Source organism: Poecilia latipinna, unplaced genomic scaffold (genome assembly GCF_001443285.1).
Source record: "Poecilia latipinna isolate Pla-1442-1.1 unplaced genomic scaffold, P_latipinna-1.0 Scaffold1234, whole genome shotgun sequence".
Lineage (NCBI taxonomy): Eukaryota > Metazoa > Chordata > Actinopteri > Cyprinodontiformes > Poeciliidae > Poecilia > Poecilia latipinna.
In genome coordinates this window covers 139,886-167,349 of record NW_015113850.1, presented here as the reverse complement: position 1 = coordinate 167,349, position 27,464 = coordinate 139,886, and the positions used below count along the sequence as shown (strand labels likewise).

Here is a 27,464-nt window from a genome sequence, read left to right as displayed (position 1 = left end):
CTGCAGAGAAAATATATCCTGCGTCGTATTTCGTGTTCTGCGAAGTGAAACCGTTTTATTTTTTGGGAGTAAATATAAACCGTCCCTACTGAACAAGTCGGTTTGGTGTCCGCTGTCTGCACCGGGTCCCAGAAGGACACTGGCTGCAGGTTCTCCTGTAAAACCCGTCCTAAATGGGCATTACCTGCTCATCTGCTCATCTTTATTACCCGCTTCCACTCTGTTCTTGTTTTTATTTTGAAACATTTACCAGCTGCGTGGGATCACCAACTCCTAAAATGCAGCAAATTCGTTTTTTTGTTTGTTTTGTTTTTATTTTATTTTTCTTCCACCCAAGACTTTCAAGAATCTGCGGAGTGTGGTGAGCTGCATCGATGCGACATTAAAACTATTTACAACAACATCTGCAGGTCAGTTGGATCAAAGTCGGCTCTCAGGGTTTCTGAGTACCTAATCTCATTAAACAGGGCTACACCCTCTCTTTATCTGGGATGTCCTTTCTAAGTCAGCAGCTTTGCACTGTTCACCTAAATTTAACCCAGGTAAGTTATAGGTTAACTAGATGACTTGTTAACAGTACAGTGCCTTAAAAGTACCGACGCCCTGTAACATTTTGTCCCTTTGCATTCACAAATGATGCATTTTATTGGGAATTTTTTTTGTGCTAGAGCAACAAAAAATTGCACATAACAATAAAGTGGAAGAAGAATAATAGTTTTTCTGAATCTGTCACGTCTCTGCCGACGTCACAGATTCAGCTGCGGAGAAGTTTGGAGAAGAGTTAGGCTATAAAACAATATTAACAAGCTCTGAAAATCTTAGATAGTGACACTGCACATCACTTTTAACTCACCACCCTTACAGTGAGAAAGCAGTGATTTCATCGTCATGGTGTGAGGCTGCTTTCCTTCAGCAGGAACAGGGAAGCTTGTCAGAAAATGAGTGGAGGTAAATACAGGTCAGCCCAAGAAGAAGAAGAAGAAAAAAAAAACCTCCTCGATACTGTAGAGGCCTGAGGTGGAGGTGTTCAGCATGTTTTAGCCACTAAATGCAACCAGAGCTACAACTCAACGGTTTACAACAAAAGTACACTCAGCATTTAACGTACTCGATAGGCCCAGTCAAAGTCCAGACATATATCTAACTATTCTTTACCTTGAAAGAATAAACTCCAATCTGACTAAGTTCTTGTTTTTACCCATTACTTCATTCTAATGGGGTTTCTTTTGATGTGAAGATGGAGGTAGGAATTGCATCAAAACATGGTACTCACCACCGCCGTCTGCAAGTAGTTAAAAATTACAAATATTTCAGACCCGATCTGGAAATAATTATAGCTGTCCTTTTTAATAGTTCAAACATCAAATGAAGTTTGATGTTCATTTGATTGTTAGCAAGCGCAGTGGAAACCATCTTAACACTTCCACAAAATCTCATATTTACAGTCCTTGTCTTTGCTCTAGAGGCTGCAGCCAATCAGCACAAAGGAAAATAAATATTGCTCCCAGATTGGCTGCTTTAGTAACACCAGCCAACAGTGTGTCAAGTAACATTGGGTATTTCAATTTCCAAAGCTGCATTTTCTTTTGAATATTTTAGATATGTTCTTTGTAAAAACTCTCCAAATAGCCAAATAACTTTGGTTTATGTTACACAGAAAATTCTGTGTAAAGCTGAGAGCTTGAATACTAGAACACACATTTTAAATCTTTTTCATCTTCACAATCCTACATCACTTTTATTGGCATATTGTAACAAAACACAACAAAGTTTAATTTTTTTAATTAAACTTCTATTTAACCAGATAAAAACCCATTGAGATCCAGACTTTTTTCACTCGAGTGTCCTGGCCAAGAAAGGCACCAGCACTGGTCGTAGTGGCTGAGACGAGTAGACAGCGGTAAAAGTCATTAAAAATATATCAAGCGTGAACAATTTGACAATAAAGTACAGTAGCTGTGACAGTAATAATTTAAAATGTAAAGGCAGTGGGAATTTAAGATTTGAAACACGGGCACTGTTGACAGGATTTCCCGTTGTCGGTTTTTTAAAGAATTTTGCCGAAAGTGTTCGATGAAACAAGTTCGGACAGTTTTAGCTCAGCTTGCAAAACAGAGAGCGCAGAAACGCTAAAAGCTTTCTTCTCCTCTTCTGTTCTCACACAAAGAGCATAGAATGAACTTTAAGCATAAGGCACAACTGATGCCTGTTCTCCGAAGAAAAGTGCATAAATAAATAGGAAGCGGGCCAAAAAGGGCCTTGTACACCAGAGTCATCCAGTGCGTATATCACCCAATATTCAGGGAAGACTTGCCAGCTCTAGAGTACAGTTCACAGTTGTGGGTGAGGCGACTACAACCAGTGATAAATCTCAAAGCACAGCGATATACTGGAGTCAAGGACTGGAGACTGCCGGGTGAAAGCCTCATATACAATTTTCGCCACACTCAAGTACAGGCAAAAACGCAGCTGGGATCAAAATCTTCCAGGTTCTGAGGAGGAAACATGATTTGTTTCTGCGGTGGAAACCGAGCTTCACATTTAAGTTGGAGATGAAATGTTTCACATGACATGAAAAGTAGACGCCATGCAGATTGCCTGACAGAATCCGATCAGCTTTTTACTTAATACAATATCTCTCTTACTCAATATACATACAGTAAACAAGATCAAGTAGAATTTTTTTTTAATTGTACATTGCAATAACGTTTGTCAAAGTCAATGTTTATGAGCCTCTGTAACAGAGAGAATTAGTGAATTGAGATCACTGGACAAACATTTTTAGCTAAGCAACCTAATGATTCAGCAAGGGGAATGTCAGGTGTCAGATTCCCCTTTGACCTTATGTGACGCATAGTTATTACTTCCTGCTATGAGCCATCAGATCACGCGTGGCTGATTTCAGCAGATAACAATTCAGCCTAGTTGGCTGCTTGAACGTGGTGTGTAACCGTGCAGGGGTTTTACAGATGAAAACATAAAGTAGGTCATTGAAAGCTGATCGCTTCACTAATGTTGGGCAACAAAACAAAACGCAGCACAAAGGCCACCTAAAACTGGATTGCAAGGGTTTTGATCCAATCTAAAAAAGAAATAGTTTTTTTTTTCTATGACTCAAATGTGGCTGCAGCAAAGAACATCAAACATGCTGAGCTGCTGAAGGATTTGAGAGTAAATATCATTCATAAACCAGGGATCACACACATTTCGGACCTCTTCATGAAGCCACACACTCAAGATATTTACTGTCTTTTAGGAACCAATAAACTAATATAAGACTACTTGTCACGCCATCAAACCTGACAAGGTTTGATGGCGTGACAAATAACAAACCTGCTGTCCATCCAGCTGCCTAGCCACGTTGTTGTGCACCGCATAAATCTGTGTTGCTTTCCAAGCCTGCAAGTGAACCCCAAAGTGGGTGCTTTGAGATTAAATTCAAACAGTAAGATTATGTCTGCCTTTAGAGTCGCTCCAAGAAAAGATTTTATGACTAAGGCTCTCTTGAATGGCTTCCAGGGTAGGAAGAGCCTAAAGTGTGTGCAGCCAAGTTTTACAAGGAGCTCAATTAAGGGCCAAGCAATGACAACAGGAGGACGGAGGTAATTCATTGGTAATAAAGCAAATTTATACACTTGAATTTTGATCTAAATCATTATTGTTTGCTTAACTGAGCTCTGTTTTTTTTTTATATAACTGACAACTCTGTTTGCTTTAAGCAGAGGCGGGGCGTTAAGCCTCCGGACGTTGGTTTGACCTCGTTATGTTGTTTTCCCCACTTGTTGTGGATTATGACACTGTTTACAACAACATTGTATGTTGGTGAACATATTTCGTTCACCATTACGGCTAATCCTCTCTAAAAATGTGACAAAGTACACAGGACTCCTGCTGAGGGGTGTCTGCTGTCGCAACTCTTTTGGGATTTCTGCGACTTTAGGCCTTGCTAGCCTTTGTCAGCTCAAACAGTATTTGCTGTATCAGTAACACTGGGGCTGTTTTTTCCCCCCTCCGTGCTCCATTGAAGGAGCATTGCTTGGATCTTAATAAACTTGCAGGCAGATTGCGAGCAATAAAAACATAGCCAATGAGGTTGTTGATCATTCCTCTGCGAGCTTACAAACTATGACAGGGGCGTGTAGCATGGCAACACTGCCTATCATATGGATATCTGTGCTAATGCAGACTTAAGGGGATGTGCTCTGCCTGCTGATGTGAGCCAAGCATATCTTCTTGTAATACTTGACCAGAATGCGATTACTATCTTTTAATCTCAGGTCTCTGAGCAATATGTTACAATGATTAAATTATACTAAATCTTTCTTTTGTCCTTAATAAGGAAAATCCTTTAGCATGCTTTGTTTTTTAAGGTTGGAATTTAATAATAAAGGATTCATGCATATGATTTGTAATTCCACGTCGCTGTCGAGCCAGCAGCACAGCGCGGCTGTGATGCAGCCCCTAGTTATACAGTAAAAAAAAAAAAAAAGAAGCTTAGTGAGTCTGCACAACTCTGACACTGATTTATAACTTGTGCACACTGTGGAGAGTCTGATAAAGTCCATGATGTTATGTGCATGCTTATTTTGTTTTGCCCCACCAATAAATCTTCTCTGTTGTTCAATGACACGCCAAGGAATAAAAGCTAAACTACAAACCGGGGGACATGGCAGAAAAAAAAAAAGAAATGCAAAGTAGCAGAGCACCCTGCTCCAGCTGGCATAAGGAAAAGGCCACTATAACTTACAGAGGTCAATGCCTTTTGCCAACCATGCAGAATGCCACTGTCCTTAGAACACCTCATATCCCATTCATATGTAACACTTGCAGACACTCCCAGTGAAATGATATCTGCAAATAATAAAAAAAAAAAATCTTTTTTTTATGTTTTTCTAAAAAAGCCTCAAGTTGCAGAATCCTCCTCAGTGCTGAAAAATAGGCCAGGCCATGTCTTGTCTCAGTTCCTCAGATCACACATAGAAATGTGTTCTTTCATGGGGCAAAATTCATAACATGTCACTATGAATTTGTTGCCAGATATTGCTTGAAGTCTGGTTGAAACAGAAACTGGTCTTTTGAAGAGTACACAATTATTTGAAAGATAAAGTACGTTAGATTTAGGGATGGACTTTCAAAAACCAAAATGATTTTTTTTTTTTTAAACGGACAATGAAACAGGTTGATAATTATTTTTTTTTTCCAAGCTTGGTTAAATTTGATACATCATTAGCACAATAATCTCAATAAAAGATGCTAAAGTATTTCAGAATGGTTAAAAAAATAAAACTGCATTGACATTTACAATGCATGCCATCTCACAGTCTGAAATAGTCCAGTAAAAGTTTTAACCTCCAGTAGGCTGTTTTTGATATGACCAACATAGTTTAACACAACACAAAGTGGGAGATCTCCACCCTGAAGTTATTTATTGCTTACTTTTTACTTTCATGTGGAGTTTAAACAAATTTGCATCTGATTCCCAAACTGCTATTTGGCACTAAGCTAAAGCAATGTTTCACCCCCTTTGATTGAATTTTGAGACATCTCTAGTTTAAAATCTAAAATACTTGAAGCGGTTATACAGAAACTGGATTTTCTACAATCAACAGATTTACTCTAAAAACAGTATGAGATTCTTTAAACCCCTTATTGTATTTGTGACAATACAAAAAAAAAGCATTTTTAATATTTTTTTGCTGTTCCAGTTCATGACATTGCATGAAGATTGCATTATGCTTACCTATCAAAGATGGACTGACAAATAATACACTAAGTATGGATGAACTCAAATATATTGTCAGCTTAAGAAACCTTTTTATATTTGAAATCCTACTTCTTGCTTTTTACAAAATGTTTGATATCACGCCTGCTGTCAGTTTAGCAGTTGAATACTTTCTCGCTCTTTGTGTAGCGATTGCTTATTTGTTGTGCAAGGGATCTGCTCCCTGTCTGTGAAGAGGTCAATCACTCCATTAATGAGAGATCCATACAAATGTCTGCTTGTGAAGAGGCTATAGCCCTGGCAGTGGAAACATCTCACTTTGTGTTGGTCAAGAGATCTGTTGATCTATCTGGCAAGAGATCCATTTGTCTGTGATACAGTCTGTCACACCAGCCATTTGGAGATTTACCTCATTGGGAATCAAGAGTTCCCTCCCTCTGTCTGTTGAGAAACCGATCACTTTTTCTGTTGAAAGATCTGTAGCTACGTCTGATGAGAGAGCTATTCCTGTGTTGCTTGAGAGAGCAATCTGTCAAAAGATCTATTGGAGTGTCAGCAAAGGCATCCATTTCTCTTTCTTTTGATAATGTTGTCTGCCAGTCGAGAGATCTGATCCTTTGTCAGTCATGAGATCTATCATTTCGTCTGCCCAGAGATCTATAACTTGCTACACAAAGAATTATGTAGCTCTGCCTGTCCAGGGATCTGTTCCTCTGTCTGGTGAGATATCAGTTGCCGTCTGTCAAAAGATTTGGGGTGAGCACTCCAGCACTCGGATGGTTTAGCTATCAATCCCCGTCAGCCAAGAGCTCCATCACTCTGTCAAGAGAGGGATCTATTACTTTGTTGGTTAAGATCCCTCTCTCTCACTTTGTTACTCTGTCAGACAGAATAATATGCTGGTCAGGAGATCCACCGCTTCATTGGTCAGGAGATCTATCACTCTGTTACTTGAGACATGCGTTGGTTGAAAGATTTGTTGCAGTTTAATTTGAGAGAGCTATCAGTCTGCCTGTTATAGTTTGAGAAATGTGTTACTCTGTCAAGTAATCTACTGCTCTGTCAGTCAAGAAATCGGTCACTCTGTTGATCAAGTGATCCAGTGACTGCCTGGGGAGAGACCTACTGCTTGGTCAGTCAAGAGATTCATCACTTCGTCTGTTAAAAGATTGATTGTTTTAAGTCAAAAGATCAATGTCGGTCTTGAGCGATCCACTGAACAACCGTCTGTCAAGAGTCATCAGTGCGTCAGTCAAGAGAGATACATAAAAAATTCCCATCTCACCCTCCGCGGGTGGTCTCTCTTTCATCCTCATATATATATATATATATATATATATATATATATATATATATATATATATATATATATATATATATATATATATATATATATATATATTACACATGGAGTGATGATTTCAAACCTTTCGTTCTGTTAATTAAAATGACTACAGCTAATGAAACGGTGTAGTTAATTTCTTAGTCTAGAATGTTACGTCTGACTAATAAAAACATTTGATTAATTGAATACAATTAGTAATAAGGCTGTACTATAAAACGTGGAAAGAGTGAAGGTCTGTATACACTTTATGAACACACCATACAGGTTGTTATTTTTTTAATCTATTCATTTGACAAACGAGGCTTACTGGAACGCGTAGCTTGATTTTCTGAGATGTATTTCTCTGTCTGGCAACGATCACTTTGTCTGTGGACAAATCTATTGCTCTTACTTTTAAAAAGCTATCAATGTGTCCAGAGATCTGCTTATATATGACCCTGGAGTCCATTTGTGGAATAACCTCGACTAGTTCTACACAAATGCCTAATTTATCTTATTTGATTTTAAAACTCCTGGATGATAAAGTAAACTTTAAGTCATTTTTAGTCCTTACTTCAACTTTATGAAACCAAAGATGTTTTTTTTCCTTATAGGGAGCTACCAAATGTTGGGATCCGGGAACGAGTTCATGTAAAGTTTTATGTCATGTAACATCACTAATTAAATCCTGAATTTCAAAAGAATGTGTCTGTATTCTTTTTATTTTTATATTTGTGCAGTATGTCTGTTTAAACATTGCGTTTATATGCTCTTTCCAACTTTTTTTTTTCTCATCCAGACTTGAAAGCAGTCTGCTGGAGGTGCTTCAGATGGACTTTGAGGTTGAGGAACTGAGCAGTCCCATTGACAGCCAGGTGATCGTATGGAAGCTAGAGCTGCCATCTGCGTCCAAAACCGTCGCCAAGACCGAAGGAGCCATGAGGATTTACACAACTCAGAGAGACTTTGTTGGCCTCGCTCCTCTTGTGATGGTGAGTGAGATGACAGCTTCCGTGTCACCCCTGATCATTACGAGAGCCGGCGTCAACGTTACAGACAGCAGCCCCTCCGCTAACCGCCAACGCTTCGACTGCGTTTGAGCATCGGCGCATAAAAATATCATGAAATGCACTTTGCTGTGATCCGTTCCTGTCTGGCATGCATATGCATAAGTCTGAATGTGCTTGGGTTTTTGTTTAGGAAATGGCTTCTATTTTCAGCAGACTGTGACCTTGCGTCGCTGACTGTCAGCTAGCTGATGCCTCTCTTCTGTGTTGTTCCGCTCTGTTCTGCCGTGCAATATATGGTCATTCTCTGATCCTTAACAGCTGCTTCATATGCTGCTATTTCGGTGCCTCAGGCCTCTTTATCATGCTACACTACCTCTATAATTAATCCATGATATAATCCCCTGTCACTAAACATTACAGCTGTTTGAATAGCAATACTGAATCTTGGTTATTTGTCACTTGGGTCATGAAAATTGTACCAAACAAACAGTTTGAGGCCAATAACATGAGTTTTAGAGTAATTCATAAAAATACGGAGAACATATATTTTCTTTGCTTTAGTTCAGATGTATCCTGATTTGCGAATGACATAGTTCATAGTTGAGCAGAGTGTGATCACAGGCTGAGGGCTAAACATGAGATTTTCTATTTGGCTCAAAGAAACATCAGCTTCTGTTCCAGTCTTCAAAAGAAAATAAAAAAGCGATGGTAAAACTTTTTCTGACAGACCCTTTAGCACAGAGATGGGGGTGAGAAAGCTCACATTGCATATTTCAGTCTCATTTAAACAAGTTCTGGAGTCCAGGGACGCATATCCTTATTTTCATACATAAAAAACACATAAAACTGTGTCCTTAATTTTGATTTAATAGATAATTTAAAGAGGCTTGCCGTTTTCGTAGCACTTCCTACAAATATTATTCTATTATTTAAGTTTTATTTCTGGCACATATGAGGGTTTTGCTGAAGGCCAAGTTAAAAAGAGTAAATGGGTCTGTAAGGAACAGGACAGGACTGTAGAACTAAATGAAGCAGGTACATTTGACCAAATGTCTCCTCTTTATCCACTCAGTGTATTTTTAGAAGTAGATGTTAGTACATAAACTTATACACAGATAGGTGTCAAGCTAAGAATGAACATGCTGCACAATTTGAGCAGAGAAATCAGGCTTCATCTCTCGTCACCCTGTCAACTATGTGTTGACCTGGACATTACCTCCTTTCTCCTCCCCTCAGCTCTGCTCCATCCTTGACTTCCCACAGGGACAATGGCCTTTTTATGACTTCAGCGCTTCGACGTCAGTGAGCTAGCCATCACCACCGCTGCCGTTAGCCTTTCTCCTGGACAGGAATTGTTAGAAGAAAATAACCCATTCAGTGTCTGAATCATACATATTTTTAAACATGGAAACATTGAGATGTTTTATATTTGCTGCTCTGCTGATGACACTGCTTGATCTTTACATTCCCTGCAGGACACGGAGATCCTGAACACCGCCGTGCTGACTGGAAAGAAAGTAGTGATGCCCGTGAGGACAGTGGCTGTGGAAGAAGACGGACTGGTCACTGATGTCTCCGACTACACAGACTGTGGTTCCTCTGACGAAGATGTTCTCAAGGTATAATCCATCTATTATTGAATTCAATCTTTATTCGGTTGAAACCGAAAGTTTACATGCGCAACAAGCAGACCAAACGTCTTTTGTTGGCTATTTATAAGTTTGCATTGTAATAGCTTAACGACATATTTAATATATTATTAAATAGAAAGAAAAAAAAAGACATTTAATTAAATATGCATGTATTCACGGTACATTTAATCAATGATTTAATGATGCATCAATTTATTTAATTTTGCTCCCTTTTTACCATATATGAAATCGTCGTCTTGACTCTCACAGATAGCTAAGTGCACGTAATCTTTTACAAAAGTGACAAACTATTCTTCATCTCATCATTCGTTATGAGAGCAAAGGCAACAGCGTTTACCTGGATAAACAAATGCGTTAGACCCTTACCTCTGGTACATTTTAATTTGGTGGAGCATGAGGGGTTCAGCCATCATGAAATGCTCTTGCTTTATAAGTGAATTTCATTTGGCTCAAACACAGAATGCTGAGGTCGACAGAACGGGATAAACACGCACTGAGTGGATAAAGGTGTTAAGAAAGTGGAATTATGAATGAATATAAAAAAACGTGACGGTGAATGAAACAGAGCCTTTCAACCCTGTAATATACCCGTCTTTTCCTTCATTCTGAGCTCACTGTGGCTCCTTGCGTGTCTGCTGACCTAATGGCTGCTCCGGTCACAAACATTCACTTTAATCTTCTTAGTCTAACAGCTTGACACAGATATCCTTCTCCTCCTCTGCTGTGCCTAAGGGGTATCAAACATACCAGTGATAGATGGAGATGGATTTATCTGTAATGGACAGCTCACGTCACAAGATGAAAGTGAAAGAAAGTGTAATCTGCTGTGTTGGCTGGGATTTCCCAACGTGCAGGAGAGATGCAAAGGCTGAATATATGTAAAGATAATTTCCTGTTGGACGTATCATGATTAAATATCCCACTGAAAACTGGTGGACTTTTTTTTTTTCTTTTTTCTTTTGGAGATTACTACATGTTGATCAAATCACCACTCAAATAATCAGCAGCTCACCTTTTGCGGTATGAAGTCATACCTTTTATAGAATATGTATTAATTGGGAAAGAAAATTACAAACGTAGCTGTGCCAGTGAAGCAAAGCAGACGTTTCCATTTATTGCTCTGCTTGGTGATGAATGTCAAAAGTCCTATTTCAGATAAATATCTAAAAGCAGGAAGATTTTTTTTTGGACCAATCAAATTGTGTTTAAAATAACTGCAAACAAAACAGCGTTCCTTATATACAAGTGTATTAAAAACATGTTTGAACAAACAAGGTCTTGTAGGTCACACTCTAATTCTAGTCAGTGAAACTATTTACAGGCTTGAGCAATGTTTCTTGAAATTTGATGTATGGATTATATAAGAAAATATGTCATTGCATCTCAGTTGGCAAAAAGGAGAGTGGACAGTGATGAGGTCATGTTATCATGGGCTTATGATTAAAGCAACAACTCAGCCCTGAAATGACTCACGTTCAGCCGGCCCTTTGAGAAAAACATGGCTCCATCTTCCTCACACGAATCTTTGTATTTTTCCTTTGGTTATTCGTGAAACAGACGCTGTTCGCCTGATCTTAACTACAAGGCTTCACCAACTCAGTTCTAATGATGTTTCTCTTAAAGTCTTATTCAGTTATTGTCTATTATATTCAACATTTTGAATATGAGTACTAGCTCTGTAAATGCTAAGGTTTATGTCACCCTGTTTCCATGATCTTTCCATGATCCTGTTTTATTGAAAAACTGGTATCAGGGGTGTGAAATATACAGTGTTCTGCCGCGTCAGGACAGGCTACATTACTTCTGTTATGTCACTGTCTCATTTCAATATTTAAGGATTAAGTGAGTATCTGGGAATGACATCACAATGCTCTCTCCAAATAGTCACATAATTATTTCCTGAATCGATCAGAAGGTAGGTCAGGTTGCCACTTTCACCCTTTCAGCATCCAGTGAATTTTCTTCAGTGTAGACAATAAATATTAGAGTGTGATTAGATAATATTGTAGTTGGTGCTAATGTGAGCTATCTAAGCGATAATTGATGGTTTATTTAGCAGTGGGCAGATGTGTGATATACATTGTTTGGGAGCTGCAGATCTGAAATAGAAAGTCAAATCTTTTACTACCTCTTTTGGTAGTTTTTGATGTATTGATTTAGTGTTTGAAAATGCATTATCAGCTTGAGTTGAAAGCAAAAAGTTATCTTTTCACCGAGCTTATCAGTTAGCAAGTATCACATTTTGGAACCTGAACATTGGTTGGTACAGAAGCAGATTTATTTGGTATGCAGGGATGGCACATGGATCGTGTGGATCACCGATCAAACCAATTTACTGATATCCAAATCCTTCCATCAAGGAAAAGCACAAAACTAATCCACGCTGTAAAAAAATAAAAGTTTTACTTTATGGAAAATTCTGTACCTGTATGGTAAAATTCTGGCAACCACAGGTGCCGGTATTTTACCATAAATTAGAGATTTTTTTGTGTGTGTGTGTGTTTTTTTTTTTTTTTTTACAGTGCAGTTAAAGAGCATGATAGACGCCGTTTGGCTACATTAATATGGAAATGAAATCCCTCTCAAACCTGAGGGTCAGTGGAGCCATTTTCTGCGCACAGCTTCAGGGTTTGCTTTAAAATTCTCTTTTGTATCAATGACTATTTCATGAAATCTATAAAGATGAACACCCTCAACTCTCCTTTAACGGACAGATCCTGCTGTGCAAGAGGATATGTCCTCAAGTGGAGGATCACATTTTTTGTCTCTCTTATTTGTTCAACTGTAAGTAGATAATCACAGGAGGTTATTAGTGGTATGTTATACATATTTTCCCATGTTTATTTATTTTTTTCATTTTTATTACACTTTCGTAACTCACATCTTGCGTTGTGGATTTTTGAAGGAACTCTTGAGCATTTTCTTTTTCGCACGTCACTTAAACCCCCCTTAAATATAGAGTTCAACACAAAAGGTGAATTAATCTCCTTTCACTGTGGTAGGTTTTGGTTTGGTTGAATTAGTATTCTTTAGATCCAGGCTCTCTTTGGATGCCAAAAATGCCCAACCGGCTTCCATGAAACCAAATCTTTAAGTTTGGTGGCCTCTAAGTCGAAAACCATGCATCTGGAAATATCAGCATTTCATTTTGACAAACGGTTGTGATTTTGAAAAAAAAAAAAAAAAAGGTATTCCTTCAAATTCAACTTCTTGTAATTTTCTCTATTAATGTCATTACAGAAGTCCAAGTCCCATAAGATTATTTTATAAAAAGAAACTAACTTTTTTTTTATTCATAAAAAAATATCAAAACAGAAAATTAAGCTGAAATTCACATAGTGAAAATTCTAGAAGTCATTAAAGCTTTAGATCCTTTCATCAAGTCAAGAGAGAAAGAAAAAGAAAAGTTTGAAGACTTTTTTTTGATCTGGGATTTTCGTTCAGCCACGCATGTTTTTGCTGTGAATTAATTTAAAGGGTGGTTTGTTTGATGAGTGCACAAAGGTTAATTTATTCATATATACTTTGCAAAATATACCTTAACATAAAAATTCTTCAAAGTACTATTACTGGCAGCTCACGTAACACATGTGACATCAGTACCACAGTGTGAGAACCATGTATCTAATTAGTTGAAAGCAGAAGAGAAACTGTTAACGAGCTCAAGGAGAAACTCCTGATAAATGTCACAAAACGTCCGTGAGCTCCGTGGCGTGGACACCTAAAAAAACTCGCAAAGGTCACCTTTGAAATTAAGATGCAACGAATGCACATGGCGGTTCGAGCAACTGATGTCAGCACCACACCGCAAGATATTTGAATTAACATAAAACTGCAATGCTGCCTCTTCCTAACGCTGTGGACTGGGGATCATCACGGTGCTTTATTACAGCCAGCTGACGTTACGGTGGCAGCATGCAGAGCAAAACTGCTGCAAGCCCATTTGTTGTTGTAGGAACGACCTATTTGTTAAAACAGTGACTTTTATGGGAATATTTAATTATTTTTTGTCATTGGTTAGATGACAAACATCTCCTTCATGGACAACAAATTTGCTCTGTGCTGGATAGAGATCGTCTACGTACCAGTGCGAACACAAATTCACGGCGTTAGACAGGTGATCAAATTGATATGTGTGATCTGATGAATTGCTTCCTCCGCTATTGTCTCATCCTCCGTCCAGGTGTCAGACAGATGCGACTACGTCTTTGTGAATGGCAAGGAGACGAAAGGCAAGGTGAAGATGGTAGTAAACTTCACCTACAGCTACCTGAGTGCTCAGCTCGAACTAAACGTGTGGATGCCTCAGCTTCCGCTGCAGATTGAGTTGTCAGACACAGAACTGAGTCAGATCAAAAGCTGGAGGGTTCCAATCCTGACCTCAAAAAGGTGAGAGACACACATACGGTATTACGTTGTACGAAATCCCCCTATGTCGTTTCTACATGTTGTTTTTTAAACACTTGATTTAGGTAATTTAAACATCTTTCCAAGAATTTAAAGGACACGATTCTGTAATTTGGAATAATAAAATCAAGCAAAGAAGCAGGGTTACATTTTTGAAGGTTGACGTTTCCTGCGTAACAGGTGTGAACTTCACGTGTGTTTGCGTGCTTCTATCCCAGGTCTGGCTGGAACAGTGAGGAGGCTGAACGGAAAGGGAAAGGCTGCATGCTCCAGCTTCAACACGCGCTTGTGCGGGTTCTCACCCATTTTGTGGCTGAGCAGGAAGACCCGCGGGACCCTACTGCCTATTTCCTGGGCTCTGATTGGCAGGTGGATATTACAAGGCTGGTTCGATACTTCATGAAGGTCGAGGACCCTAGAGTCGCAAGACTTCAGGAAGGAAGGGTGCTGTCAGGACGAGACTTTGGGACCACAAACATCCAGGTAACAGGCTGAACCACTGATTGTTATGCTTTTAGAAATTAGCAAGTGACAAACTGCACAATCAGCATTTATTAAGTCCTGATTGAAGTTGGATCCTGATATAAGTCACCTTTTATTTATTTATTCTCGTCGGACATTGCTGTGTGACAGGTGTTTTCTCCACTGTCGGATGTTGTCTTGGCAAAGACGACAGTCAAAGTTGTGGATGACAAAGTGAGCATCACAGAGTTGGGTGTTCAAGTGGTTTCTGGACTCTCTATGACGTTACAGCGCAGCTCAGGAAGTAGCAGGGCCATCTTGGCTACAACAACCACACAAGAGGTTCTACAAAGCCCGAAACAGGTACTCTTCTATAATTTATTTTTAATGTTTCTGAAGAAACCAAAATTATAGGAAGTCATAACTTTTGCTATTTTTCTGTCTTTCTTTTATTTTTTACTTTAGGAAGCTTTGGTCAGTTCGTGGGTCCAGTTTAGTGATGGCAACCAAACGCCTCTTGACATTTATGATCCAGCCAACTACCGACTGACCGTGACATCTCTTGATCAGGGCGTGGTGTCAGTGCAGGGCAGACCTCCTCTTGTAGTGGCAGAGGGTGAGGGCGAAGGAGTCTTGGTTAGAGTAGAGATGTCCATCTGTGAATCCTGCCAAAAGTCTAAACGCAAAAGTACCGTGGCTGTGGGCAACGGCAGCCTTAAGGTCAAGTTTCAGGCCAACACTCGGCGGCCAGGTGGAGCAACCCGCAGCGTAGACCGGAGCTCCGTTGGCAACAAAGACGGCAACAATGACTATGGCAACGACGGGGAAGAGACGGACGTCGAGAGAAAGCAGCGGAGGCCATCACAGTTTCGTCCTTCGAGTATCCCAAATTCAAACAAAGAGGAGAGTGCTATTCAGAAGATCCCGACCACAATCAGATCTACTGTGAGAACTATGACTAGCGGCAGTCTCGGAGGGGTGGACAAGACGAAAGGACCAGAAAACGCTGGCAGTCCAACCAGCGTAGTGAATGTCAGCCTCATGAGCAGCCCCAGAGAAGGCAGCAAAGTATACAGCTCAGACAATATGATAGTGGAAGACATGAGCAGTGTTAGTTTTACTAGCACTGTGAAAGCCCCTGGGAATCTGGTCAACTACAACGACTTCCCCACCAAGGTGGAGATCCCCAGACCCAAAATGCCAGAGGTAGAAAGTGGTGAAGAAGCTTTGGCCAACAGGCCTCTCACAGACTTGGAGATCGGCATGTACGCCTTGCTGGGTGTGTTTTGCCTGGCCATCTTGGTGTTCCTCGTGAACTGCATCTCGTATGTTGTGAAGTTCAGGCATAAGAAGCCTCCCTCTCATGGCCAGGAGCCCACAGGGCACAGGCACGACTGGGTCTGGCTCGGCACAGACGCCGAGCTGGTGATGACTGTGCCGTGCAGTCCAGTCCAGCAAGACTCGCACACGGCGACCACTGTGATTGACATTGGGCCCGACAAGACTGCCTCTCTCTCCAGGAGGCCCAGTTGCCTGGCCTCCGCAACAGACTCTCCCCTCAGCTGTGCCAGCTCCCACCGGACCAAACCCATACAAAGCGAGTCCCTTCACTCGCCCACCAGCAAGAGAAAGAGAGTTCAGTTCACCACGTTCTCCACACTGGAGCGCCAGCATTCGCCACACTTCTCACCCAAGGAAAACGGCCACGGCATCCACTGGGTTGGAAAGGAAGAGTGTAGTGGGGACGAACCTCAAGTGCCCATCATAAAGCCTGGGGACCAGTTATAACACAGAACCCGTCCAAACCTCACATGTACAGCAGATGTGGCTTCGATCACCTCAATGCCTTTGTCGAGGAAAATGGGATTTTGTATCAGGCCTCCTCAACATTTCATTGCCCATTTAGGCCTTTTACGTGTACATGTCTTGTATATTGTATATACTTAATATAGGAGAATGGATATATGTGGTGATGCTACAAATGGCTGAGCAGATGCATTATTGTATAGACAATATTTAAAGCCACAACGTGTTCATGCTGCATGAGGCACCCTTGATGCACCACACTCTAAAAAATACTGAGGAAATAAAACTCAAACATGTAAATTAACACCTACAATACAGAGTTCAGCCAAACAACTTTTTTTTATATATAAAAATGACTAATTTAAAAGAATAAAATGTATATTATGTTCAGTTTTTTTTTCTATTATTAAAAACATAAATAACATTCTTTGACATTGCATCTTAATTAAAAAAAACACTGTGGGGTTGAACAATAATTATAATTTAAAGTACCTGTTAAAATGCTAGGTTGTTGAAATGTGACCATGATTGAAAATTTCAAAATCTTTCCCACATGTAGCAAATTACTGAAAAGTTGGCAGCTTGGTTAGAAGGTACAAAATGAAGAGGCAACAACATGATTACAATAGTGTGTATTAATTCCTTATTAAAGCGTTTCTCAATTGATTTTTACTATTCTTCTTTGTTAGGAGTCTGTCAGCATCCCATACATTGATTTGGCAGTTTACTCTCTTTACCTTGCAAAAAGGATTCGCAGATCTGTCAGATCAGCCGTCTTCAGGTGATTCCTGCAGCTATACTGTCAGATTTGTTTTGAACTATTGCTAAGCCATTTTTAAAAAAAATATTATTTCCTCTGATAGACTCATGCTTTTGTTGATTTAGATGTAAACTTGGACTCACAAAGATCCTGAAAATAATAAAACGTTGAAGTCTTTGGGTCAGAACGATCTCGTGGTTGGAATAGATTCAAATGTTCTTAACCATTCAGTCACTTTGACCAAACCTACTCCATCTGAAATTCAAACTGCAGTATGCCACTTTATTATAAACAATATGGTTTTCATATACTGTTTTAAACTGTCCATGCCGTGACAATATAATATGAGACACAAAAATTGAGCTCCTCTGCTTTTTAGCTGTGGTTCTGCTGCCATCTGCAGAAACCCACCAAGAAACAACCAATCAGAGCCAGGAGGAGGGTGTTGGCGTGGTCAATCAAGTTCGTGTACGCACTCCTCACACCCTTCCCTTTGAACTGTTGCTAACTGAGCAACTTTGTTATATTTAGCGACTTATGAGCGCCTTTTTCTGTTTAAGCGACCAACGACACATAGAGCAACATTTTTCTGTGCTAACAGACTTTTATGACAACATGTGAAAGCACTAATCTTACTGCAATTACAGCGAGAGCTGACCTTCCCACAGTCAAAGGACTTACAGGTAGTCAGTCTGACAGCAGCCTTGTCGTGCAGCAAACAGCCTTCAATCAGAGCAGAAAGGAGACCCGTCCCACTCTGTTTCCACATTGTAAATCACACATGTGGTTGATCCTGCTCTGGATATGAGAATAATGTAAATATTTTTGATCTAATGTCTTTGCTCTGAAACTGTTGCACATGATGAAATAAAAAAAAAAATAGATTGTTTATGCAAGTTGCATACTGCAGCTTTGCATTACCCCAAAGACTGAGGCTCTCAGAACCATAATTCACTGAGGTAAGCTGTTCTTTAGGAATTATCGACCCAAAGTTCAAGTGGGGTTTTACTGGACTTGAACAGTCTTTTGCAAAGTCGTGGGAGATTTCAGCCAGATTAGATAAGAGCGACCATATTCTTTAGCTTAGACAAATGGAGAATACAGGAGACTGTCACATCTAGAAAGCTACTATTAATCTGAATGTTCTGTAGCTTCTTCAGTATTGTTGCTGACCTCTTCCCATCATCCCTGACCAATTTTATTCTTCCAATGCTTCTTCTACAATAAGTGATAACGATCTTTACTGTGTCATAAGGTATTTATAAAGTTGTTGATTTAATTTTTTTTGCACATTCCTCCCAATCTGCAAATTATCATGTCAGGAAAGCCTTATTTGGGAAGCTGAACTGTATTTTAGGTTGATGAAATTCACTAGCAGGTCTAAAATGAAGACGACTGAATTTTTCCAAACAGGTTAAGGCAGCTTCTTATTTTTGATTTTTTTTTTCCTCAACATCATTTGTTTTTAACCAGAATTAAAAAGTCTCCTTCTTCACACCAGGGAAACAGAAAATCTCAACAGGTTTAGCGAGCAACCGTCTATCATATCTGGTACAGAATGCAGGTCAATCACTGAGGTACCGCTTCAGTTTCCATTTCATGTTACAGTTTTTCTGTCCATCATGGCTTCGGTGCGTTACCAAAACCAAAATTTATACAGCAAATTGGAAGGACCTCATTTGCCCCTTTGCCCTTTAAACTCACTTCAGATTTTGTTGGGTTCTTGAAAATCCATTTGCTGCACTTCATTAAAAATAAACGAGTTGGCCAGCATAACTTTTTGTCTCACCAGAATGGGACACAATTCAAGTATCAATGATTTCCACATCATCAATCAGTGAAGAAAATCAAAGGAAGATTTTTTTTTTCGTTTTATTTGCAAATTTTTATTAGTTCCCTTTATGTAAAATTGCTTACATTATATTTAGATACATGACGGCAACTTCACAGACATCAAATACATTATGTGACACTCCAACACATCCATGCTTTTGGTTCAGTGTTACATAGCTTACAGTGAGGAAGGGCTAATAGAACTTTAATTTTATTTAAATAAATGGAAGAATAACTGTATTAAATAAGTAAAATAATATACATACAGTACATCCTCTTCTCTGCAACTAAGGTTCCTGAGAAAGTACACAGCTAGGCTGAAAACTGGGCCTTGTGCAGCTTGTCCACCAGCCTCTGATATGTTTCCCTCTCCTGTTTCACAGTGTGATGTTCCTCCACGTAGAGTTTTCCACTCCTTACCACTCTCTCTCTCAGCTCCTGATCTGACAGCAGCCTCTGAGACTGGTGCATAAATTCCTGCAGAGGATAAAGCCAAAATCACACCCATTTACTGCCAAGAGCTACTTAAAGCTTACCAGTGAAGTTGCTTGGAGATATATTACTTTAAAGCATTAAAAAAAATCCCAGGCAAAGGAACAGAACCCAAGATAGAAGCCAGTGCACTGATTATTAAATACTTCAAAAGCGTTTGTACATTGCCAAAAGTAGAAGATATTTATGGCTTCAGATCCAAATATGGATATCCAACAGATTTTTTTTCATGTTTTTTTCATGTTTTTTGGCTGCCATCTCTCATTTGCTTAGAAACGGAAGAGGGCAACAAACAATGCAAATGTCGCAGCTGAACAATATTGTCCAATTATTTGTCTAAGAAGAGGGGGGGAAAAAAAGCAAATAAAAAATTGACTGATTCCTGGTTGAGATGTTTTTCGTCCACACAATCATGCAGAGTTCTCACTACTCATCTGTCGGCCCAGCAGAGTGTAAGGAAATGAAGTCAAAGTGCCTTGTGTGTTGTTACGAGGCACCAGCCAACATAGTGCTGCGGCGAGCCAGCGGGCCCATCAAGTTTAAGCCACTGGCAGGCAGCATGCGATTTCAGCCTTCACTTGGAGCGAAGTGATCATGTCTGAAGAGGCTCTTCTCTTTGGCCATATGAGAGCTTTCAGTCCTCAGCAGCAGCACTGAGCTCAGCTAATGTGTAAAATGTTTGTATTCAGGCAGGAAGAGTCACATATGACATGAAAGTTGCTTTTAACAATAGTCCACACACAATTTCCAAGTAGCTGAGCTTTCCAAAAGCTGAATGCTAACCTGCTTCATCCAATCCACAAATGTGTTTGGGATAACTGCATGGCTGGGACACAAAGGTTCGACCAGCTAGCTGTAGATTTAAAGCGAAATTGAACAATTAGGAGGCAGTTTTCCTTCGTTATTCCATCCACTTTCTGCATTACGTGGGTAACACAAATAACAAAACAGCCCCACAGACTGATGCTGCCGTTAACATAATCGGCGGTAGGTACAGTTGTTCTATGGATTGAAAGCTTACAACTCCACACATATTTTTATGTTGCTCTGGCAAAACAGCTCAATCTTTGTCTTGTTTGGAAGATAAAGCAATTCCCCAAAAGGTATTTTGGATTGTCCGTGTTGGGAGCTGCAGATTTCAGCTGACCATTAAAGGTTACAATTTCTTGAAACATGCAAGGAATTGGACCCTCTCAAATTATGGCGATATCAAACCTGCCAGTGGACTGGAGCAAGTTGTTTTAGCTTCTCACACGTCGACAGGATTGAGTTTTGGTGGCGTAACGTAATGAGTCACATGGTTGAAACCTGTACACAGTTTGGATTTTTGAAAAAAAAACTATCCCAAAATTAAAAAAAAAAAAAAAAAAAATATATATATATATATATATATATATATATATATATATAATAGTTTCTATAAATTCTGCCAAAAATAGGAGTAAAATATTTAACCAGAATTATTCTGGAAACTTGTTGATGGCAACAAAAAGTGTTTGGCCAAGGTAAACCAGTTACCTAGCCCCCTCAAGGGGCTTTAAAGCAACAAAAATTGTCTGGGTTTATTCCAGTTGTCTGTTGTATAATTATGCCAGATGTGTAGGAACAGCTCAAATTGATCACTTAAAGCCCAAAATTAAGGCTCCGGCTCATATAAGGTTTTACAAACTGAAAACACAATTGACCAAATCAAGACAAGCTGCTAAAACAAATAAAAAGAGTGAAAAGATGGCAGACCAACAGGCACATACTGGCCATCAGTACCAGCTGAGGTCATAGTTTATCTGGTCAAAGTTGCTGCAACCATCTGTGTGACCTTTTTGGCAGCAGTTCAGCTGAGCACACATGAAGAGAGGACTTAACTCAGCCAACACAACAACATCCAGTCACAGCATGGCACGGCCATGCTTTAGTTCCTCGACAACTGGCCTCAGCATATGTTTTCCTCCCTACGCAACAAACGTAGCTAAAGCAGGAAAAGGCGTGGTTTTATAACCAGAGTCCTATTTAGTGCTTTCCAGTTTGCTGCTACATTTTAGTGATTAATCAACATGAGGTAATATGATGTTTTTATAAATATTTTATATGTTTTCATGGAAGAACACTGAAGATATGTCACTTTAATAACTACATTCCTTTGGTTAATTGTAATCTCAAATTAATCTGTGTTTTCACAATAAAATCAAGTAATGTGCTGAAGTAAAGTAAGTTAATTTGGCTGTTGTGAATCGAAGTATTTCTTCAGGCAAATGATGAGGCTGTAGCTGTAGCATGTGGGCCACAGATGCTATTTAGGCAGCAGAGGACGGTGACCTGGTCAGGGACCGTGTACCTGAGGAGACGAGAACAGCAGCCCAGTGACTCCATGCTTCACCACAGATGCATTTCCTGGTATGTTCCTCGCCAGAACAGGAACTCTGAGGTCCATCGCCTGAGAAGCAGAGGCACATGAACATACATGTCCTTAAATTAGAAGAGCAAGACAAATTTTATCTAGCTCAGTCTTTCTAAACGTGTGGCGTATGAAATCGATTCATTACACTGTGATATATTTCATGTGGCTTTTTTCAGTTAATTTTGGTGATCATGCCTTAAAGAATCTGAAATTCAAACAAAAACAAAAATAGAAAGTTAAGTCTAATTTCAATGTCATGCTATCATTGGAAGACAGTACACAAACATATTTAAGAAGGGCACCATTTCTATAATGAAGATCGTTTTTTTATTGGTCTTAAATTAGAAAAATCTCACTTTCTGAGAAAATGCGTTTTTCATTAGCTGTACAACTTACCATAAAAAAAAAAGCAAAACAAACAGAGTGATGAATATATCAGTCTGTGTGTTTTCTCTCTGAATTGAATTGCATTTTTCTAATTCACTCAGATGCACCTGTACGATCAATCTCTCGTTTTTAGCGCAGCAGGAAAAGAAAAGCGCACACACAGCCGTCTGGCCGGCTCTCACTTACAGAATTAGCGATTTATATTGGCGTCGGCAGGCTGTGGGGTGAAACACCCAAACATAGTAAGAAGACTTTAAGCCCACTGTGGATTGTCTTAATTGACTGTGTTTAAAGAAGATTAAGTGGAATTTGAGGCTTGATTCCACTCAGGAATAGACATATTGGAGTCGGGCAATTAATTTTGGTAGCGGCTCTTCAATTAGCTTGACAATATTGTTGCAAAGCAGTAGAGAAATATCTGTAAAAGCATCTACAACTGAATGGGTGTGAGTAAGAAGATAATTTCTCTGTAAATACCTAGAAAAAATAAATGCCCCCCCCTCAACCCTCTTGTAAATGTTTACCTCCAAGATGGCTGCTGACATGCCCTCTGACACGGAGCTGTTGACTACGGCAAAGCACCTTTTCATGGCGGCATGAAGCTCCTGTTGGCTCCTCTCCTGCGCCAAGAAGACCCCGGTGGCCCTGCAGAGGCAAAGCTGAGTTCTGTGCGACTTGAGGCCAACAAAGGCGTGAATGATGTTGAACGGCAACGACAAGCTCAGGCTAGGACACATGGTGGCACTGAGTGTGACACGCACGGTGAGCTCAGGTAAAGTCTTAACAGGACAGGGCAGCTTCCTGCTGCAGAGGGTTTCGCTGTGCTGAAAGTCTTTGGCAGGAAAACTGCAAACTCAGTCAAGACTTGAGAGAGGGGGGGAGAATGAGACAAAGAGATGGCTGGTGGAGCACGGCCATTTTATGAGCTATCCCCTCTAAAAGTACCGGAACGGTCAAGACAGTTAGGTTATTTTTGGGTTTGACTGCAAACACGGGGATTTAACTTTAGAGGGCGAACGCAGTACTTATTATTATGTCTAGTTTAATACCACATTTATAAAGCGTTACCAAATTGACTTAAAACAGATTAATAGAGCGAATAACAACTAATATCTTTCAGCAAATTTCTAACTTGCAACTTGTTCTGCAGGTGAAATTAACACTGCATGGGGTTTAAGCTTGTCCAGGTAAAAACCTTACACCTCTTGATCCAGATCAGCGTCTTTGCTGTTATGGTCATCACCTCGCTGTGTAATGGAAGGTCCAACTACAAGTTGGGTTACACCTTTCTTTAAATTAGCAGACTTTTTCTCCATGTAGACGTCTGAGCTCGGCAGAATCTCAAGCCCAAGTCCAGACATCTGCATTTCACAAAGGAGCTTGCATATTTGGAATAAAGTGCTGAGAGGGGTTGAAACCAGTCTGGTTTCATTATATCTCAGACTCAGCTAGAGAGGAAGTCAGAGCTACGCATGTGCTGACTTGTACAGGGGGCAAGCTGGCTTTAGAAGCTCCAGGGAGTGATATAGTAATGACATATGGTTTGTGTGGCCCGTGGGATTTGAAAGCCCAAATAAGACCAAGAAATAATTTCTGACTAGAACAGAAAGAAGGTTAGTTATATGACTTATAGATGTTTAGCCAACGACAATTATTACTACACTAAGCTATTGTTCTGAAAAGATTTGTTTTAAAGTCGTCTCCTCCTGTCATTCTACACTGCCGGCTTTATTTTTAAAAGATCACAATTGTCTCCACTTCTGATTTATGACAGTCCGAATGTAGCCCACAAAACTTTGATCCAGGATTTTTGAGGCTCATTCCAGAAGATTTTTGGCAAACTAGGGTCATGCCTTCCTCTCCTTCTGTCTAATGAGTGGTTTGCTTCTTCGAGAGTACTCTGTTCACTTTTATCTGTAAAGCTTTAGACAAACAAGAAATATTTAACAAAGTTTCAGTCCACAACTTGCTGGTGTTTTTTCTTGTTCTAGCCTTTGCAAGGCTTCTACTTACAACCTTAGCGGTTTCTGAGCTTCTCGGAGAACAACCAAATGGTTGTTCTTGCTATAGTCAACGTTTGAACAATGACGTCGACCTATTTTCAGTGAACCTCAGCTTCACATGGGCTCATTTTAAGCCAACAGACGGTTCTCTGGCTTTCATGTCGGTTTCACTGCTAACCATAAATGCACAGCCAAACCAAATTTTATCTCCTGCTGAATGTCTAGGAGTAACGTTTGTTAACCTAAATATTTGAGGTTCCATTGCAAATAAAGCCTCTGAACTCTGAGACGCATCTGTAAATACTATTGATGCACCAATATGAACATCTTGGGTCTGTTGGGATGGGCATTTATTGTACTGTTCTTCATGAAAACTTTTATATCATTTGATTTATCGTTGTCTTGATAAATTGCATTTAAACAGAACAAAGAATCTGACAGTATCAATCAAAAATGCTTTTTGTTTTTTCCTTTTTTCTCCAGGTTGTTTCATGAGAGCTTCAATGAATATCAGTGCATTAGAAAAAATGATTACATACAATTACTGTGTGCAGTTTGGTAATATAAATCACACTTCTTTAAGTAAGCGGCGTCCTGAGGAAGCCTATTTTAAATGTGAATGTTTTTCAGAAATAGGGTTTGTGATGTGGTGCTATGAATGCTGTGCATTCACACTCATACTGTTACCTAAAAAAGAAGTAATGAACATTTTATCATCATTTTTATTGAAATAAAAATAGTAACACAACATATTGTGATAAAATTCAGAGTCCATATCGCCCAACCCTGTCAGCCGGTAGTGCTATCCGATATCACTGTTTTTACCGGTAATCAATATTTACTGATATTATATGCATTGCCCTACCCGTTCAAAACTGTGGAAAAAGAATCAACCACACCGCTGACTTTGCTTCTCTGCTTAAACATCCAACAATCCTGTGCTGCTTAACTATCACATGACCAACACCTTCCCCCTCCTGAAACAACAAACGGCGAGATGAAAATAAATATCGGCTATTGATATTGGCCCAGTTTTACTTATGGGGCTGACACAGATATATAAAAGTTGACTAGTATCGGCAAATACCGATAATAACATTCATATATCGTTTATCCCTAGTAAATACCTGAAAAATAAGATGAAATGTCTCATATTCATATTTTAATGTCACACCCAAATGTTTGCAGCTTAAAAAGAAGAAGAAGTAAAAAGTGGCCTGGCAGGGGAGCGTATTTGTGTTTGTGTCACAGTCCTTACCGTTTAACAACAGCTTCCACTTCTGCAGTGAGTGCAAGGTCAACCTGGGAAATAAATACATTTGTAGATTTAGGATTAAGAGGTCAAGAACAAACACTGGTGATTCAGATCCGTAACAGCTTTACAGATAAGATAAACAATGTCACAAGAATTTATTTCATGAGAAAATCACTCTCTTGGGAAATCCTGTATTTTCAGAGATTGGGGTCAGGGTGGGGTGGGAGGCCAATCTGATTAATTGCAATGTAGGATTTGCGTGCATTAGCCTGCCCTCAGAGAAGTCGAAGCATAGCAATTTGGGTCAGAGATGCCACCAAGCAAACTGGTAGTTTTAATGCTCTCTCTCATCTCGCGATCCTGAAATGACTATATCTAATTTATTCGTAAGATAGCGCACAATAAAATCAACCTCTTTGGATGGGGAGCATTTTAGTGATCTGGGATTTGTTTTAGAGCCATTGTTAATTTATTGTTACTCTGCTGCATGTGGGACAAAACGATTTCCCTTGTGGCATCAAAAAAAAAAAAAGAGCTTCTTTTCATTTCAGTTTTTCTAAAGTTCACAAAGTCGCAGGTAATGTCGATAAAAAAAACAAAAAAACAAATATATCCATTCATGCATTTTCGCTCTTTATACAAGCTGCATTTTCAATTGAATTGATAAAGCCTAGTAAGAAAGGAGTAAGATGTTGCTGACAAACATCGCTGACCTGAATTTTTCTCTTGTTGACAGATGTTGCACAGCCAGAGAGCTTATTATGAGGGGGAATTTATAGTGCGTCATTATAGACAGAGCAAGGCATGGCTTATTCTGCCGCCTGTTCACTGAGTTTCCTGCATTTACATCCTCTGCAGATTTCCTGCTTTTATTAATGAAACAAAAAGAAGGGGGGAAAAGTGCAGCTATTAAAACATCCTTAACTAAAGACGTGGAAACGCTGAAGATGCTAAGATCTACTTATTTCACAGAAAAAAAAACAAACACGAATCTGCTGTGATTCAGAGCGAGATGAATCACACGTCTCTCTCTCCTTCCACTGAAGCGTTTCATCAGGCATCAACAAAGCGTAGCGGAAAGCACAAAGCGGCAGTAAGTTAGAGCATATGCCTCTGGCTATGTCTTACTGAGCTGCTTTTTTGAGCGAAGCTATAGGCACAACATACCTTTCGCCTGGCGCCACTGTTTGAGAGAATGAACAGATGCTTAAGTACGACTCACTGATGTGAGATCAAACCGAGTGAAGGGGAAGAGAAGACAGCAAACACAGAAATCAATGAGCGAGATTGGAAACGAAACAGCAAAGCGAACAGAGCACCGAGACTGAACTTGGGTTTTTATATGCAGAGCTGAGAAGTCAAAGACATTTTATAATGCATTCAAGTATCAAACCCCTTGAAATCTACTGCTTTTAAATCTTACAATTTAATTACTTTTATTGTAATTTCATATGGGACCAATACCTAGTGGTGCATCACGATGAAGAGCAGCAAAAAGTACAATTATGAATGGTTTCCAATCATTTTGCCTATTCCAGTCTGCGGATATTTTTCAAGCAACGCAAGACAGAAGTTTTCAGACCAGTTTTAGTTTCCCTGCATCCCTGACCTGTCCGCTGACTTCATACCAGAATTCACTAACATTCTCTAGCAAATCTCAAAGACTTTCAAAGAACAGCTGGATTTGTAGAGTTCAACTTACAACGCATTTACTGCTTGTGGGGCTTCTGAAAACACTGGATTTTAGAGTGAAGAAGATGCATACAAATGAACTCTTTATTTCTTTAATTGTAAGAATAGTTTAAAACCATGTGTCATTTTTTTCCCACTTCAAAATTATGTGCCACTTTATGTTGGTCTGTGAAATCAAATCAAATAAAAAAAAAAAAAAAAAAAAAAAAAAATTTTTTTGGGGGTTTTGTTTTAAACTTCCCATAAGTGGAAAAACTTTTTTAA

General features: G+C 39.5%; 2 protein-coding genes across 2 annotated transcripts in view; one reads left to right on the top strand and one right to left on the bottom strand.

Annotated features, from left to right (window-relative positions):
- LOC106960836 (transmembrane protein 132D) overlaps nt 1-16,664 on the top strand; it is a 38,119-nt gene extending 21,455 nt beyond the window's left edge. The window contains exons 4-9 of the mRNA XM_015054182.1: nt 7,846-8,038; nt 9,532-9,675; nt 13,892-14,097; nt 14,334-14,598; nt 14,749-14,940; nt 15,043-16,664. Coding sequence (XP_014909668.1) covers nt 7,846-8,038; nt 9,532-9,675; nt 13,892-14,097; nt 14,334-14,598; nt 14,749-14,940; nt 15,043-16,365 — 2,323 coding nt within the window. The 3' untranslated portion in view covers nt 16,366-16,664. The remainder of the gene's footprint in view (nt 1-7,845; nt 8,039-9,531; nt 9,676-13,891; nt 14,098-14,333; nt 14,599-14,748; nt 14,941-15,042) is intronic.
- A 616-nt stretch (nt 16,665-17,280) lies between these two features.
- Nucleotides 17,281-27,464, bottom strand: part of glt1d1 (glycosyltransferase 1 domain containing 1) — a 31,709-nt gene continuing 21,525 nt past the window's right edge. The window contains exons 9-12 of the mRNA XM_015054187.1: nt 25,512-25,555; nt 22,775-22,895; nt 21,801-21,899; nt 17,281-19,453 (exon numbers count right to left, since the gene is read on the bottom strand). Coding sequence (XP_014909673.1) covers nt 19,289-19,453; nt 21,801-21,899; nt 22,775-22,895; nt 25,512-25,555 — 429 coding nt within the window. The 3' untranslated portion in view covers nt 17,281-19,288. The remainder of the gene's footprint in view (nt 19,454-21,800; nt 21,900-22,774; nt 22,896-25,511; nt 25,556-27,464) is intronic.